The following is a 17,416-nucleotide window of genomic DNA, read 5'->3' on the forward strand; positions in this document are numbered from 1 at the left end:
ACTGCTTTCCAGTTCCTCCTCCCGTCTTCCCTCTCTGTCATTCTCTCTGCTGCTGGAGGAAGAAGCCATCTGCTGCTCGAGGAAGAAGCCGTGCAGCATCTCTGCCACAGCATTGCTGCCACCGCCGGTTGGCCCTCCTCCAACACTCCAGGTGGTTTTCCTTTTCCAACTCTTCCTTCCCCTCTCTTCGAGACCCCATTCTGTTAGGCTGTATTTGTTTACCAGCACAGAATACTGAGACGGAGACACAGAGGAACAAAATCATATTTGGCAGATGAGACATGGACATAGATATTATGTCCAAAGACACTTGAATGTTCTTTTTGACAGGAAAGACACAGAGACATTGACAAACACAACTTATTTTTCTATTTTTTTCATTATTCCTATCAATTTTTCATAATTATATTGTTTATCATTATATTTTTCCTTCTAAAGTTTTTGTATGGAAAAAGATAGTAAATTGGACTTTCAAAATTTGTTCTTTTTTATATTTAGTTTATCACCAAACAAAATATAAAAATACTAATTTTTGTATCTATGTCCTTTTCATGTCTTGTCCTATCTTTATAACCAAACGCAGCCTTACAAAACATTAGTTTTTATTTTTTTTCTGGTTCGTTCCTCTCTTCGATTCTCTCTCTAATCAGAAGTTCTGAACCTCACTTCTTCTATCCTTTGTTTCAAAACAACAAACTCCTCCTAATCACTACTTGTAAGGGCCCGGTTTCCGGTAAACTAGATTTTCAGTTACTTTTCAACTTATTTTGCAAATCCCGAGAATCAGAACTCATCATGATTTAGTGAGGCAGGCCTAGATGAAAGAAAAACCGAAAATAAATCATAAATAAGGTAATAAATGAGTCAAATTTACTTTTACTAGGGTAATAAATCCCTTTGGTCAAATTTGACTATGCAGAGACCTGTTTACACTCATTTTTGGTCTGCTTACCTCACTATATTATCCTAGAGACATTTTAGAGCTGGGACTGCAATTAGTGACGGTTTCGCGCACGCCAAGATAAAAGTCAACGACCGAAGACTGTAAAATCAGTAATAATACAATTACCACCTTGGTAATTATCTTCTAGGAATAATCTAAGCCACTCATTATTGAGTTATTCTTTTAAGAATAAACCTCGGCCGTTCATTGTTTTACCACGCGGTAAACTTAATCCCAGACAAACTTCAGCCTAATACTCAATGTACACCTCTTAGAGACCAGGAATTCTCTTTGTTCTCTCTCAAGTAAACCGGTCATTCTCTCCCTCGCATATGGTAAAAGAGAGAAGGAATTCGGCCATATGAGAGGGAGAGATGACCGGTTTACTTGAGAGAGAAGAAAGAGAATTCATGGTATCTAGGAGGTGTACGTTGAGTATTAGGCTGAGGTTTGTCTAGGATTAAGTTTCACCGCATGGTAAGACAATAAACGGCTGAGATTTGTTCTTAAAAGAATAACTCAATAATAAGTGGCTGTGATTATTCCTAGAAGATAATTACCAAGGTGGTAATTATATTATTATTGATTTTACGGTCTTTGGTGCGCTGACTTTTATCCCGGCATGCGCAAAACTGTCACTAATTGTAGGCTCTAAAATGTTTCTAAGATAATTTAGTGAGGCAAGGTGAAGAATAAGTGTGAACAGGTCCTTGGATGGTCAAATTTGACCAGAGGGATTTATTACCCTCGTGAAAGTAAATTTGACTCATTCATTACCTTATTTATGATTTATTTCCGTTTTTTCATCTGGGCCCGCCTCACTAAATCATGATGAGTCGTGATTCTCGGGTTTTGCGAAACAAGTCGCAAAGTAGCCGAAAATCCAGTTTACTAGAAACCGGGTACTTACACTACTCATCATTTGTTAGTTTGAAAACATGATGAGACAATGTTTTTGGTGTTTCTTTTGGGGTTTTAGTATTTGAATATGCCATAGTTGACATTTGGACGAGTCTTATATTTTTTGGTGTTTTATGACTTACATGTTCTGCATTTTATTTTATTTTACTTTTGCATATAGATATATTTTCAGTCCATCCACCATTTCTGCCATTTCCCATAATGCCATACCCCATATGGCGGATTTCTCGGCCTCCACCATGAGCGGTCTGCAATCAAAAGCTATGTATCTAGTACTCAGGACGTCTACAACTATGCAGTCTAGAGTTGATCATTGAAACCCCCATTTGTCTTTATAGAAGTTAAATTCCAATTTATGGTATGGTGAATCACTGCATTGACAATGATTCAAACTCAAACCAAAGACATACCAGTCATTTTTCTATAGGTTTCGTCGTTGCCATAAAGGAAACCTGCTTCTATCTGCCCCTTGTCATGTTTGGTAACAGTAACCTTTTTCTGGAAATCTGAAGCAATATATTTAAGTTGGTTTCCTTTGATGGCATCAGAGAGATGTTCCAACTGATTCTTATCCCCATTGAAGTTTAGAGTCTCATTCCTGATGGTCACCACATCCTTTGCCATTGAACACCGTAAATCTTCTCTAGCATCCTGCAAAAGTTGTTGGAAGAGAGATAAAAGGGTGGGATTCATAAATGAAACAAATTTTGACTCTTCTTTTAGTAAGAACTTTGGTAAATTACTTACATTTAAAAAATTGAGTACTTGCTCCATGAGAGAGGTTGGAACACATTCAAAATCACCTTCCTTTAAATAACAAACAAAAAATCAACACAACTATCATCTATAAAAGCAGAAGTACAAGCCTATAAGTGAGAGATGTTGAATTAGAGTTTCAGGCATGCAGGTATCAACATGTACTGACAATATACACCTAAGAGAATAAACAATACATCCACAAAGTGATGAAGCCTAAATCAAGTACAAGTGATGCCGTCTCAATGTAGCTAAGGAATCACATGTTATAAAATACATAAGCAATATGACTAAATAAGGATATAAAGATTGTGTCCATATCTAAAGAAACAAAAGATAAGTACGTGGTAACGCCATAATGGATTGTAGCCATTGGATCAACGTTTAGTATGTGTCCATCAGATCAAAAATTGAAAAAACAGAAATATTTGGTTCGGAATTTAAATTTGAATTCCTGAAAGGATAGCATCAATATGATTTTTTACACAAATAATAACCTCACCTCAACTCGATTGACGAAAATCCCAGCAGGGGTGGCAGAGCTATTTGGGTTATAAGCATCAAGATATCCTGCCATTGATGTTCGTAAGCTGAAAGATAAATATTAGAAATTCATGAGTGCATCCCATTTCACTAGAAAGTCGTACAACAGCTATCCACAGCTGAATTTCATCCAAAACAATGAGAAATAGATTACAAAATATTGAGATCATATCACATAGATAGAGACGCCAGGAGCAAAAGAAAAAATAAAAGAACATCAAAGTACCAATGAGTATTACTCAGTGATTTTCTGAAAGAAAGCAGCACAAAAATGCCAAATGAAGTCTTTTTTCCTCGTATGCAGTCATTTATTTATCATACATAGTAAAATTTCTTATATTAATTTCTTTAAAAATAAAGCACCTAAATCAATTGAAGTGTTTCCTAAAACTCCTTCCATTTTGTGGCATATTAAAATTTAGATAAGTCAACTTCTCATGCCCACTGCAGGATATATACGTAAAGATCATGGAAAGCAATAACACTGTTTCAGAATGTTTGATACGTGCATACATGGCATATCCACTATAGGAGATAAAGATTCATGATGACACATCATGGGATAACAAGAGATACAAAAATAAGAGTCATACCGGGCACAATCAGAATTCTTTGCTAGGTATGTTTTCAAATCAACCAAACACCTCTTCTCTAAAGCTAATATCTCAGAAGATCCAGAATCCAACAGTGGAAAAAGTTTATGAAGAATTTGGTATGCCAGTAACTGCAAAACAATCATATTACAATTCATTTGTTTGAATTTGAGCACAGGGCACATTGTCCCACGCGCATAAGAGAGAAATCGAAATGCTAACCTGAGTAAAACCACGTAAACTGTGGTGGTGAGAAGTTAATAGTGGAACTAGCAGAGGAAACAATGTATCCAAATGTCTAGATTGAACATCTTTAGATGAATTGAGAATAACATTAGCTGCTATGAATACATATGAAGAAAGTGCCTGTATTTAAACCCAAAAGACAAGAATACAGTATAAGTGATTTGTACAATCCTAACTAATTATATATATACACGATAGTAGATTAACTGTCAGTCATAAAAAGATATTGAACTATATACAGACATGCAAGTATAGATAGCAAGATGTTTCATGACTAACTGATAAAGAATATGTGATTGTCAATCAATGATAATTATATCTTTCAGAAATAATAACATGATGTTGTTGGAGTATCCAGCTGGAATGGAATGCTTGTACTTGCAAGAATATGTCTACATCATTACTTATCACAGCAATGGGATAGTATTTAATGTTTAGCTTTTGACTTTTCATGTTTTGCCCTCTCTTATCCATCTAAACCCTATAAATCTTCAACAAGCTACAGTATTGCAATCATTTTTTGTCTTTGCTTAACATAATCACAATTATGCCACTGAAATTCAATAGAAACACATAAGAGAAGTCATGGAGTGCATTCTACAATTGAGTTATTACTGTCGGTTTAAGCAAACTAAATTTACATGTGTAGTGTACTGACTGCAAATTCAGGACAATTAAAACCTGCTACCAAAGGATTCGTGTCATCTAAGAAAATATCCAATAGAAAACTACATTTACCTGTGGTCTCATATCATAATCTCGCAATATCAGGACCAATTTTTCTTGAACCTACAAGTTGAACATTAGGAAAAGCGTAATTGAGAAGAATATGAAACATGAACAAGAAAGCAACTAAATCAATCTAACATCAAACTTTCGGACAAAAGGAGGAAATTCAGGATGTATATGGTGTAAAGACAAGATACATTAAAAAAAGGCCACCCGGTGCCCAAGCATCCCGGGTTAACGTAGGGTTGGGGGAAGGGCCGCACCCAAAGATAAGATACATTAAAAAAAATAATTGAAAGTGTGCAATAACATCCCGTTTCATTTTATAAGAAACCCGCTTGATGAACTGTAAGTGAAGTCTAAACAGAGACAATGGGCGAAGCAAAAAAAGGGAAAAGAAAAGTCTTACAAGAAATGGAAACTTCAAGTAAATGTTGATTGCAAATGTCTCTAGGTACTGACGAACTGCTGGTAGGTTATTTCTCTGCGATTAAAAAATTAACATAGTTATTTCGGTCTAGTGTTGAATTAATACAGGTTGATAATAGTATAACCGACCAGGGTTTGTGCCGTATTATAAAAGATAGTTAGATTTATAGCAATTGGCAACTCTAACAATCAACCATCACCAAAGCCTTCTCCCACCAGGTTACTTTAGCCAGATGGATCAAACATTGGCATATATTAGGCTCCTATTAGTCTTCTCACATGGCTAAACTGTTTAAAACGACTTTTTGTCATCTTTTCCTCAATAGATTTTTATACTCATATGTTTCAATAACACAATTTATCTTTTCTAGTTTTCTTTTATCTCCACTCTTAAATCACATTATTCTCATCTCTGAAAAATTAACTTATACTCTCTTTGGCAGTTTAGTGCCCAACATTCAGTGACATAATTGTTGGTCTTATGCCATTGCGATAAGTTGATTTTGGAGCTTGAAAGGCACTGTTGTAGTCACAGATAACAATTGAAACATTTTAGGCTCAACAATTGCTGTAGTACATATCTTTTGTTGGTAAGTCATTTTCCTTTGATATGAATAGTTAAATACACAAAAGCAAATATAGTAATAAACAGAATTCAAATGCAGAGATAGATATGGTGACTGTCTTTAAAATCAAATGCAAGGAAATCATAACTAGAAGTTCATCGAGAAAAGCATGCTATGAATAAATTGAGGGTGCACTTGCTTAGTTGCTTATATGGAGACCACTAACATATGCTTCCATGGAAAAAAAGGTCAACAGCATATTAAATACTAATATCAGAAATAAATACTATTGAGAGATATGATGTAAAATTTACTTACATGGAGTGATATGTACAAGTAATCTACAACCTTCCCCACTATATCTTCATCAACAAATGGGGACAAGACACATATTATTTGCCAAACACGTATCTTGCGTCTATGGATCTGAACATAAATGTAAAGAATTGAAGACAAAATAAGTAAGGGAAGACTGATATTAGCGAAAAATTGCAATAGCATCACAAACTACAGTCATCATGCCATAATCAAAATATTTAAAGCGGGGATAACACACCAACCAAGAGCTGGAACTCTGGAAGAAATTGTATCCTTGTAGGATTAATGTCAATATGCCAACAACTCTCTAAAGATTACACTAATTTAAGGAAGAGTTACAGTTCCTCTACTGTCTAAAGGTTTCACCAAAATGATTAAAGACACCAATACTTCTTCAAGGTCATCTCAAATTATAGAAGACAGGACACTCTAGTCAATTGCATTTAATCAAACTAAAGAAGTGAATGGAACAAAGGGATACTTACAGCACTATATTTTTTGTATAACTCCTTAGCGAGATCTTTATCATTCACCTACATCAATAGATAGTGAACATAAGCGTTCCAGGATAAGCATAAAGCATCTGAACATTATCAAAAGTAAAAACACCTTGAATAGGAAGAGAGACAGAACCAAACTTGACATAACAAACAACAGTCAACCCTTTAGTATCAATTAACAGTAAGTAACTACCGCAAAGTCAAGAAGCTCTAGAAGAAATGATTTGCCAGATTCTAGAGCCGCAATGCAGTCTGCATCTTCACTTGGTGATCCTACCATCCTAGCCTGGTCTGCCAACTTGTAAAACAAAACAGCAACCGATACTCGTGCATACAACTCTGTATTAATAAATGCCTGGTAAGAGAAGTGGCGAATTACTACAAAGTTACGAGCTTCAAGAAATTCAAAGAAATAATACACTTATAATAAATTGCAAATCAGTATGTTCTTGTATTATCATAGAAATATCATCATGTTAAGGATATTTGTGGGGGGGACTATAAGCCAACTTGTTCAACTGTTGAGTTACTAACTTCAGTCAGCTCTTGGTCAGGGCTCCTCGCCAATAGAGACACTTCCAGTCTTGCATCATTGTTGTCAGCTAGTTCAGCTTCAAAATCTTCATCAAATGCAACTGACAGGTGATTTCAAATTCAGAATGATATATTGAAATTGATATTGTAAAGCAAAAGATAGATAGCCAGGTAAATCAATTATACAGCAAAATAATTAAGTTTTGTACCTGAACCATAGAGAGACAGCAGCTTTAGCTCCTTTAGGTAAAACTTTATAATCCTAGGATTTAAGAGCCACAACCCTGTTAAGTGCAGTGCAGCCAGACGAATTGTACGAGGACTCTTTTTTCCTTCCTCAAGAAGATTTTGAACAAACTGTTTGCCAAGCATTAAAACTAATAGTCACTAGTTTCATGAAATAACATAGCAGAAGATCAGAAAGCTTCTTGAAGAGAATACAAACCCATTTCAGGGGTCCAGGTGCATTGCCTATTTGGTGCATTATTTCATCATTAAAAAACACAGGATGCAAAACAGATGACAAAAGAGCAGCAATGGAAGAGATTCTTCTCTTGTTGCAGCTTATATGCAGTATCCAAGAGGAACGGACCAAATTCCATATCGACTGATAAAAGATAGAGAGTCATTAGATTAGTGAACACTGCCGGTGAGATGCAGAGAAAATAAGCTCGCAATAAAAATACGTGTCACTCCAATAAGCCATTATGATTTATGAATCAGAAATTGTGTGCTTTCATGCTGGTTAAAAATCAAAACAAAACCAAGTTCAAAGTAATGCAATGAAACACAACATGTCACATTTATCAGCCACATATATGCAAGGCTAGTAGGGGGTTAGTGTAGGATCATGCCCAAGGCCCTATGGGCAATCAAGCATATATGCAAGGATTGTAAGGAATCCCACATTTGGCATGGTGATTGTTAATTAACTTATATTTCAATGCAAGCTGATGTTCTTATCATTCAATAGCAATGTTCAATATTTTACTAAGACGGCATCAGATTACATGGCTACACACATTGGCCATCTAAGATAAAAACAGGAGATATGCCATCAATATAATATAAACAACATGAGTGTCATGCTCATGCATCCTTCATGCCTTCAGTGACATGCTCATGCATCATTCATGCCTTCAATTTCAAGCCAAAAGACTTTTGCATGAGGAGTCTATGCGAGATATGCATCTGCTTAGGCTTTAAGAAAAGTCAGTTCTTGATATCCTTGACATCCTCACACAAGAAAATTAACCATGCATATGTAGTAAATTAATTCAATCAAAAGTACCATGGAAATTGAACATATGAAAAAACATACCTCTGTGTCAATTATATTAGAAATAGAAACAACAGCATTTGACCTCACATTGCTGACTAACTCTATTAACATTCTGAGTGATCTCAGCATGGGTAAAACAGAACTTTCCCCAGCATTTTCAAGGCTGCAAAACACACCATTAAGTAAGCTTAAGAATTGTAAAGAAGATACAAGGCACAATAAGATAACAGAAGAGAAAGCTAAAAGATGTCCATTTTTGTAATGTGTAACAGTAATTTGTAACTAAAAAATTGGAAATATAAAAAATACTGTTGAAAAGAATTGTGGGTCTTCACCAAGTTTAAATGTTAATAAGATAACCCTAACTGCAACCATACAAATCCTACAAAAATCTTACACACACACACAGGTGCATAGAAATCATTCTGATGCTTACCTTTCAACAAGATCACTAAAAATGCATTCAAGAGTCCCTTCAGAAAAGGAAGCACGGTTTTCCTCCAAATGAAACCCATTCCGGAAAGCTTGAGAAGGGATTGACAACAAAGATTCTAGGCACACCCACTGAATAAGTAACAGATCAGTTAACATTTACTTGTTTATCACTTCAGATCCAATCCTACAATTAGTGCGAACTTAATAATTGTGATATGATAGGACAAGGGTAAAAAGAAAAAAAGGAAAATAAGCTTGTAAAGTTCAGATTCAATTATTGCAATGAAGATAAATGCCTAATGTGAAAGCTCACTAGAACCTTTATATCCAACAAAACTGCTCTTCGAGTTCTAGCCAAAACTCCTGTTCTAAGTAGATCATTGATATTTTGAAAAAATGCTCCACACATAGAATCTAACCAGGGCCTTCCTTCTGTGTCTGAAAGAATGTTCTCATTTTCCTTAATTAGATACATAGATCCAAGAAAGCATGGGGATGCTAGAACTTTGAGCCCAAAAACAAGTGCTTCATATGCTGCAAGATGAATTTCAGCTTGTGTCTGCATTAAAATGCATAGCAACCAAAGGACATCATCACGCACTTCAATCATGAAAAAGGAGCAATGCTTTAATAACAGAATTCATGTAAATGCCAAGCACCTCTGAGCAGGAACAGGGAGATCTGGTACTCCTCCAGAAGAATTGCCATATAAATATAAAAGCAGAGTTTAGTGGAGCATCACTTCTTATTTGTTTGCACCACAACAAGATTAATGATAATGCCTTCACAGATATAACCTGCTTGATTAAACACAACAATCAGATAAAGTTGCAAAAATAAGATATCCCTTAATCAAAGCAAATTGAACAGATTTCATATATAAAGTATAATTTTTACCTAAAAGTTAAGCAAATCAAAACAAGCTATATATATGTATTTCATTAGGTTATATCTAAAATTTTATGAGCTAGGATACCACCTCCACAAAATAATTTTCTTGTAATAACTTCTTTGGAATAAAGCAATCAGCTAGTCATAACAGAAATCTTAAAGAGTACCTACCGCCTGCAATACAGCAGTGGTGGCAGAAATTGACAATCTTCGTTGACTAGGGCCTCCAAGTTTTCCTTTCACTGCACCTGGCAGAGTAGAGTCCTCTGTTACAACACCAGACCAGAAAATGGAGCTGGCCTGGTTTGCAACCTGAACGAGATCATCCTGAAAGCCAATACATTTAAGGACTGTATAAGTCATAGCAATAAACTAATTAGCATATCATAGAAGGAAGAGGTTTATGAGAAGTTACCAACAAATAAAGAAATTTATCAACAAGTTTCTTAGAGACGCCTTCTATTAGACTAAGACCATCAACTATTCCAGAAAAGGCATTTGCTACATCAGTTCTGGCTTTATTACCATATTCAACAGCTCTTTCCTTTGCTTTATGAAGCTCCAGAACTAAACTCAATGCAAGAATCAAGAATTTTACATATTTGGTATCCTGTCCTTGATTCAAAATATCAGCACCACTGCTTTCAAGAAACTGCAAAATATGTGCAATGGATCCACTATTAGAGTCATACCAGAGAATTGATGCAGGGATACCAGTCAGTGCAGCAATATAAATTGCAAGAGTTTAAAATAACTATTATGGGCTTAACAAAACTAATATATAACTCAAACTAAAATATGCTGCATCCAGTATTAAGAGTTCTTTTTTATTTGTCTTATTTATTTATTTACTTTTTATGAAAGAAGAATACATTAAATGAAGAGAAGAATAGTACAAGAATGGAGGAAAAAAGCTCCTTCTTACACAAACAAAAACATACAAAAGAAAGAGGAAAGCTATCAATAAGCATATGTTTTCACCGTTCACTAAATACAGGCCAAGCTTCTAGTCCTATCCCATAAAACTAGTTTCTCTGAAAATCTATTGTTGAAAGTGCATGAGTTGTGCTCCAACCAAATACTTCAAGCAGTAACACACATTTCTCATTGCTACAAAGGTTTTGCCTCTCTCCTACTCCCAAAACCAGCAAACATGGTTAAGAAAAACTAATTGAAGCTTGCATAGCAGACCCAATAAAGGGATCAATGAGTAATCCTAGCTCAAATTGAGGGCGCAAAATAGAGGATTCCCAAGTTTAGTTGGAATATAGCAGAGCACTCTATCTCTGATGTAACTGATACTAACTGCCTAAGAGTAGTTTGACTATTGTACCCCACCTAAAAATACAATCAGAATAACAGAACATCATTTTGACTCTACAATATTTTCTCTTTCTAATACACAACACTCACCAAAGATACAAAATAAAGTATTCCCTGATAATGCAAAAACAGATCTGATACTGATTCTAAATTTTCCCAAACTTAAATCAAGATAAGATGATGACTCTATTTTCATTTTTACTTTTTCTTTTTCACTAGAACTAGGAAGCAATTATAGAAACTACAACAGAAGAAGGAGAAAACAAACCGTTAAAATAGGTTCAAATGGATGTTCCTTCTTGATTGCAAGGAGAAGTACCCTTGCCCATCTATTTGCTTCAAACTCCCAAGCATTCAAGTCCTCATCATCATAATTAAGGGAGGCACTGGAAAGATGATTACTGACAAAGCTCAGTGGGAAGTCACAAAGACTTTCCCAGAGCTTTATCTCATTACTACAGCAATTGCCACAACAAGCCTTTTCACCGCAACCTGAAAGCCATCTTTTCATAGTCGCCCTTAGCTGACCTGGGGAGAAAGAAGAGAATAATCAAAATGTACCAGCTGAAATCATGTATCATCAGATTTTATGCTCCAACTTTATTGGGGGAATTGCTAGAGATACAAGTATTGGAAGTTTATGTTGATGAGAAGTCAACTATAATAAATAATCCATAACCAATGAAGCGCACTACCAACATGTCTAACAAGATTGGTATACCAACACTAAGTGGGCATTCACATACTAGTCAAACACATTCATAGGTGTCCAACTAAAAGGTTTTTTCTTCTTTTTTTCAAATTTAGACACACTGGATACAACTCAGACATGAAAAAAGCAATATGGATACATTAGACACATGACTTTAACATTTTTTTTCAATCTATTTAACCAACTTAGATATTGGAAGTGCAGCCCAGCACCCAACTTGAGACCAACATCATCTGTTTGGGTTTGTTCCAAAACTTATTCTAAAATTATACACTACATTGGGTGCCATTGTTTCTGATTTTAAGAAAAGTGAGTCTATAATTTGTGTGAAAAGGCTACTTTGTTTAGCTTTTGAAAAAAGTTGAGAACTATTTTTTTAAATTCTGATTATTTTATAAAATACAAATATGGCAACTGATTATTTGTAAGAGAAACGCTGAAACAATTGCACTCTAAAGGATCAATGTATTAAAAACTGATTTTTTTTTTCATATATTTTAATATATCAAAAACTGATTTTTCCAATGGAATAATATTAAGAACTAAAAAGTTCATCAAATAAAAAAAAAAACTAAAACTGTTATGAAATATAATTTTATGACAAGTTTTTCAATATAAAGGATATATTGTAGAAGCATTCCTTCATTTACCTCTACTTGTCTATTTTAAACTCGTGAACAAAGACTTAAAGATTCTAAGCCCTTCCTTCACTTTCTTTATTAAAACTTTGAACATCTGTAGATAAAGGTGTATCTTTTCCTATTGGAGAATCCTGATATATTCATGGAATAAGGGCAACCCGATGCACAAGCATCTCACAGGGTCCGGGAAGGGCTGCACCCAGAGGGTGTAATGTATGCAGTCTAACTTGATAATTAAATCAGTGGTTGTTTCCACGGCTTTGAACCCGTGACCATGAGGTCACATGAAGACAACTCAACCATTACTATACTAATTACATAATTACAGATGCAAAACCCACATAAATATATAATTGCAACTGCACATCCCACATAATTTGATTACATAATTACAGATTCAAATCCCGCAGAATTTATAGATTTGAATGATCAAATATTCTGCTGAAATATCTGCTAATATACAGGCAGATATTCTACCATAATTTTCCAATTAATTCTATTGGCATTCCTTTCCTTCCTTTCTAACACATTCCCCTTTCTTTCCATCACAACTCATAAAAATACCCTTAACAAACAGTCAACCAAAATATATATGAAATCATTATGCACACCAGAAAGCTGAAGGATGAGATCATCACAAAATATTCATCTAATCAGGCCCAAGAAACAAGGACACAGCTCGTATGTGATGGGTGATTAGTAAAATTGTGATTGGAAAATCATAAAACATCTTTTATGCATATACAACCAGTTCATCATTGAATTTATGCTTGATCTTGTTTGTGATATGCTGCCCACTACACATCAGAGCAGGGAAATCTTGTTTCATAAGAAAAGGATTTCAATTATATTTATGTAATCCAGTTTCTTTGGATGAATAGACATGAACAGGATGAATTGGTTCATCGGGCTTTCATGCACGTGCAAAGAGAAAATATTGTTTGGCAATATCTTTCCTATTTCCAAAAATAGTGTAGAGATGCAAGTTCAGTACAATTAGACCATAAGAAAGAGCTAGAACTTAGATTCCACGTACCACCATAATCTGTAAATTCCCTTGGAAAAGCTGAAAGGAAAAGCAGAAGAATCTCAAGAGGAATATCAAATGTACACACCACCAAAACAGCTGCCTCCAAAATTTTGCTACAAACTGTAACCATAATCAAGCTTTAAGTTGACTAATACTACAAACAATCTAATCAATTTTACAAAAGATCTAGACCAAGCAGATTGAATTAAGAACCTTTAAGACGGTAACTGGGATTGAAATGCTGTTTGCTGCTCTCAACAACATATCTAAAAATATCCAGTAATTCTTTTTTATCAGTTTGATTTGCTACTCCAGAAACAAAATCCATCGGAACAATGTGTTTAGATGATTTTGTACTGGCCTCAACAGTTGTTCCAATGCCTGCAGCAGCTAATGCAATGCATTCAGCAAGCGCCATAAGTCCAGCTCGTCCGAAGGAATGGTGTTTAGCTGTGGATGCTAAATTGCACAAAAATGCAATGCGTTTCCTGTAGCCAACTTTAAGACAATAAGAAATGCAAAGCCAAAGCATTTTATCACATGTTCACAAATTCATGATGACTGTGCAATTTATCCAGGACATGTTTCTTTTTGGTAATAAGAAGGCATTTATTCAAGAGTTTTTGCTAAAAATAAGGCATTTATTCAAGACATCCTTTATACTCCCCAACCAATATAACCCAATTTCACGGGAAAAAGTACTGTTCTACTTACCAATATTGGTATCTATGCATACCTTGGAATCAGGAAAGTAACATAATGGTGTATAAACCGGGCAGCACCTTCAATTACCCTTGACATGTAAACTCCTTTTATGCCTGAAATGCAATTCAATCAAAAGCAGTTGTAAGCAATCATTTTCTGTTTACCCCCCTTTTTTTGGAAGTATTCAATCTAATCATTTTAACAGAAAACCAGATTCAAGAAATTAATTACTAATATCAAATTATTGCCACAGGAGATCGAAAGCTTAACACAAAACACAAATCTGAATAAAAGAAAATTCATTTGAAAAGCTTAGTTATCAGAGCCGGACTGAATTGGACGGTTCGACTGAGAAAACTGGTAAATCAGTTGTCCAGTTCGATTTGACCTACGGACCGAACTTACAATCAATCCGATCAAGAAAGGTCAAACTCATTGAATCATTAACCTAGTGTCCCAGTACTTTGAACTAGTCGATTACCAGTTTCGGTTTTGAGAACTATGATCCTAAGGTTAAAAGTGTGAAGCACTAACCAAATTCTTTGTGGTGTATTGGGTCATTCAATCCTTGCATAAATGGACCAAGAACAAAATCTTCAGGCATCGAGTTAATGTAGTTTCCATAATCCTCCCAATTTATGTCCAGAAAAGACTGCATGATCAGGCACCTTACTGCATTATTTGGTAAACCCCAAAGAATGAAAAATGATGAGTGCAGGTGAAAGGAATAATTTGGTACAAGACACAAAACTTGGATAATGGTATTGATGCCATGTCTTATGAAGTTTTACTAACAAAAATATTCATTGGGTTGTACTTGTTCATGATGAATTGAAAGGTAAAATTAACCTTGTGGATTGCCATGATGAAGGCCTCGTTCCCATAGAATGGGCAACCAATTGAAAGTCTCACCACAGATTTCAAGTTGATCTCGATGAACGTCACCAATACAACTACTAGCATTGTGATATGACCCAGAGAATTGAAGCAACAAAGAGACCTGTATAACAATTATTTTAGCACGTTAGATGCACTATGCAGAATTTCTTAATAAGCAAAATATAGCTAGTCCTTGAGAAGCCAAAAAAAAAAAAAGACCCAAGTCCTGACTAATTGCTCATCTATTCAGCAAAACAAGCATTAAGCAGCAGGAAACCTATAAGCACACAAAGCATACATCGAAACAGACCCCAAAAACAAGAATAAACGTTCTAGGAAACATCAGATCCAGAAACATCCAAATATTGCCCACAAAAAGCAACATTTCAACATGTCATATTCCAAAAAGGACTCTATCTTTCTGCAACTTAGAAGGATTCCCAACTACTCCAACCATATTTAATTGGAACATGAAAAAGTATTTCCGACCTAGATAGGGACATAACCCTAGAGGCCTAGATATGGGAAAGAAGATAATGCAAACCTAGTACAACAAACCTGATTATTCCAAGCAGCTTCAACTAAGTGAGTCCCATATTCTTCAAGCATCTCATATAGAAGGACAAATGCATCCCAGAACTGTTTGCTGTCGAAGATTAAGTCATCTGAAGTCAAAAGTTTCCCAACACCAAGTGACTTGGCTTCCTTGTAAGCCCAACGATCTCTTTTTGTCACAGCATGAGGTGCAGAATGCGTTACATTGGTATTATTTTTTGAAATTTTAGAGATGGAATTGGCTCCCCTTTGCACATTCAGAGCCATCTTCAGTATATGTAAGCTCTGCTTTCGCACTAAATTTTCCTTGTCAACCTGACCAGGTTCAGTTTGATTCATAACAAAGAAAAGAACTAACAAATTAAACAATCTTTAACGGAAAATTACTAAATAAAGCTGAAATACCAGCCCCGTCTTTATTTCATCCCAGAACTGCTTTTCTGCTCTTATGTCAAACTCTTCAATTCTAAAGATTGAATCAGCATCTTCACATTTTTCTGCAGGCAATAAAAAGGAAAAACACAAAGAGAGTACATTATATGCATCTCTTCTCTCTAACTTTCCACCTGAAAACAGTGTAATGCAGCAGTTCCAAAGTTTGATGAAGAAATGCCCCCTGAAAACCAATGTTAAACACGATGCACTTAGAAAACAAAATAGCATGTATACACCATACAAAACAAACAGACATTAACGAATTTAACTTATTCTACCGAGAAAAGTCATGTCTCTGCCCACGAATTGAGATTTCAAATTTGTGATTCGTAGGAAATGCTTTGTGAACAATGGGAAGAAAGAAACCAACAGCACAAGACCTGTGATCCAGACTATGCAAAAGCATCCGCTCAGTCATATTACACAAGTCCCAAATCAAAGTTTCAACAAATTTAACGGCAATACACCGTTCCTCTCCTGCTGATTTAAAGAATGTATGTGTTTGCGCACATTGAAGGGCACCTTCCATAACTAGAGACAAAACATTGCATGATGTTCTCAATGTAAAAGTACTTGAAGAAGACAGCAATAATTCCTTGTCCTTTAGTGGATCTATTATGACATCATATGAACCCTGGAAAGATGGTTTGCTACTCCATTCATAGAAATCTAAATCACCGCTATGAAGCATGCCCATGGAAAGACCAACTGATCTCAAAAAATTTGGCACCAATGCTACTTCGAAAACACCCCAGGCACCCGTTTCCACCACAACATCCATGAACCATTCTGTGATCTGACATAAACATCAAGCATATCCAACAAGTGGAGAGGGAAAAATACAGAAATTAGGTTATGAGAAGCTCCCGAAGTCCAATAATTACCTAAAACTATATGAGACAATATCCTGGTTATTGGATAATAATATTGCAACTATACCTGATTAAGCAAGTCATGCTGAGATGTTTGTAGCACCACAACTAAAGGAAGGAAACATCTATACATAAAAGATTTCATCGCACCATAATCAGCCCCTGGAAATAAAAGAATTAGAGAGCACTGTTCCTAAAAAAAGATGAAACGTGACGGTTTTAAATGCTCCATTTCAGCATAGTATTTCAGTTTCCTAGAAATGTACTTTCACATGAAGAACATAAAAAAACCGTGTATGTAGTTTACAAATAGCATGTCTGGGAAAGTTCAAAACAAAAAGAATTAAACAAATCCGTAGATGGGATGACAACTCACCCATTTTCTTCAGTAGATGACAAAAAGCACTTGACAATGACAAAAGATGGAGATGTTTATCAGAATCCAAATTTTCATCCTCCAACATAATACCCTGTTATATTCAAGAATAACGAACCAACCATGAAGACGAAAAAAGTAAGAAATAAATCGGGTGTTACATACAATAATATTGATATAAAATATTTTTTTGAGTTGGTTA

General features: G+C 35.2%; 1 protein-coding gene across 3 annotated transcripts in view; it reads right to left on the bottom strand.

Annotated features, from left to right (window-relative positions):
* Window positions 1-17,416, bottom strand: part of LOC107629151 — a 24,560-nt gene that overhangs the window by 6,279 nt on the left and 865 nt on the right. The window contains exons 2-32 of one of the 3 annotated variants that reach the window (XM_021120288.1): window positions 17,215-17,308; window positions 16,906-17,000; window positions 16,245-16,762; window positions 15,937-16,147; window positions 15,535-15,846; window positions 14,947-15,097; window positions 14,632-14,769; window positions 14,129-14,210; window positions 13,606-13,880; window positions 13,399-13,512; window positions 11,278-11,537; window positions 10,102-10,338; window positions 9,858-10,013; window positions 9,455-9,592; window positions 9,115-9,354; window positions 8,797-8,924; window positions 8,400-8,523; window positions 7,524-7,685; window positions 7,288-7,435; window positions 7,079-7,179; window positions 6,738-6,899; window positions 6,530-6,577; window positions 6,045-6,152; window positions 5,141-5,215; window positions 4,741-4,791; window positions 3,979-4,122; window positions 3,757-3,887; window positions 3,123-3,210; window positions 2,612-2,671; window positions 2,275-2,515; window positions 7-234 (exon numbers count right to left, since the gene is read on the bottom strand). In XM_021120288.1, coding sequence (XP_020975947.1) covers window positions 38-234; window positions 2,275-2,515; window positions 2,612-2,671; window positions 3,123-3,210; window positions 3,757-3,887; window positions 3,979-4,122; window positions 4,741-4,791; window positions 5,141-5,215; window positions 6,045-6,152; window positions 6,530-6,577; window positions 6,738-6,899; window positions 7,079-7,179; window positions 7,288-7,435; window positions 7,524-7,685; window positions 8,400-8,523; window positions 8,797-8,924; window positions 9,115-9,354; window positions 9,455-9,592; window positions 9,858-10,013; window positions 10,102-10,338; window positions 11,278-11,537; window positions 13,399-13,512; window positions 13,606-13,880; window positions 14,129-14,210; window positions 14,632-14,769; window positions 14,947-15,097; window positions 15,535-15,846; window positions 15,937-16,147; window positions 16,245-16,762; window positions 16,906-17,000; window positions 17,215-17,308 — 4,989 coding nt within the window. In that variant the 3' untranslated portion in view covers window positions 7-37. Of the gene's footprint in view, window positions 1-6; window positions 235-2,274; window positions 2,516-2,611; window positions 2,672-3,122; window positions 3,211-3,756; window positions 3,888-3,978; window positions 4,123-4,740; window positions 4,792-5,140; window positions 5,216-6,044; window positions 6,153-6,529; window positions 6,578-6,737; window positions 6,900-7,078; window positions 7,180-7,287; window positions 7,436-7,523; window positions 7,686-8,399; window positions 8,524-8,796; window positions 8,925-9,114; window positions 9,355-9,454; window positions 9,593-9,857; window positions 10,014-10,101; window positions 10,339-11,277; window positions 11,538-13,398; window positions 13,513-13,605; window positions 13,881-14,128; window positions 14,211-14,631; window positions 14,770-14,946; window positions 15,098-15,534; window positions 15,847-15,936; window positions 16,148-16,244; window positions 16,763-16,905; window positions 17,001-17,214; window positions 17,309-17,416 lie in introns of those variants that run through there. The other 2 variants (XM_016331861.2, XM_021120292.1) reach the window with 2 other exon arrangements.

This window comes from Arachis ipaensis, chromosome B01, assembly GCF_000816755.2.
Source record: "Arachis ipaensis cultivar K30076 chromosome B01, Araip1.1, whole genome shotgun sequence".
Taxonomy (NCBI): domain Eukaryota; kingdom Viridiplantae; phylum Streptophyta; class Magnoliopsida; order Fabales; family Fabaceae; genus Arachis; species Arachis ipaensis.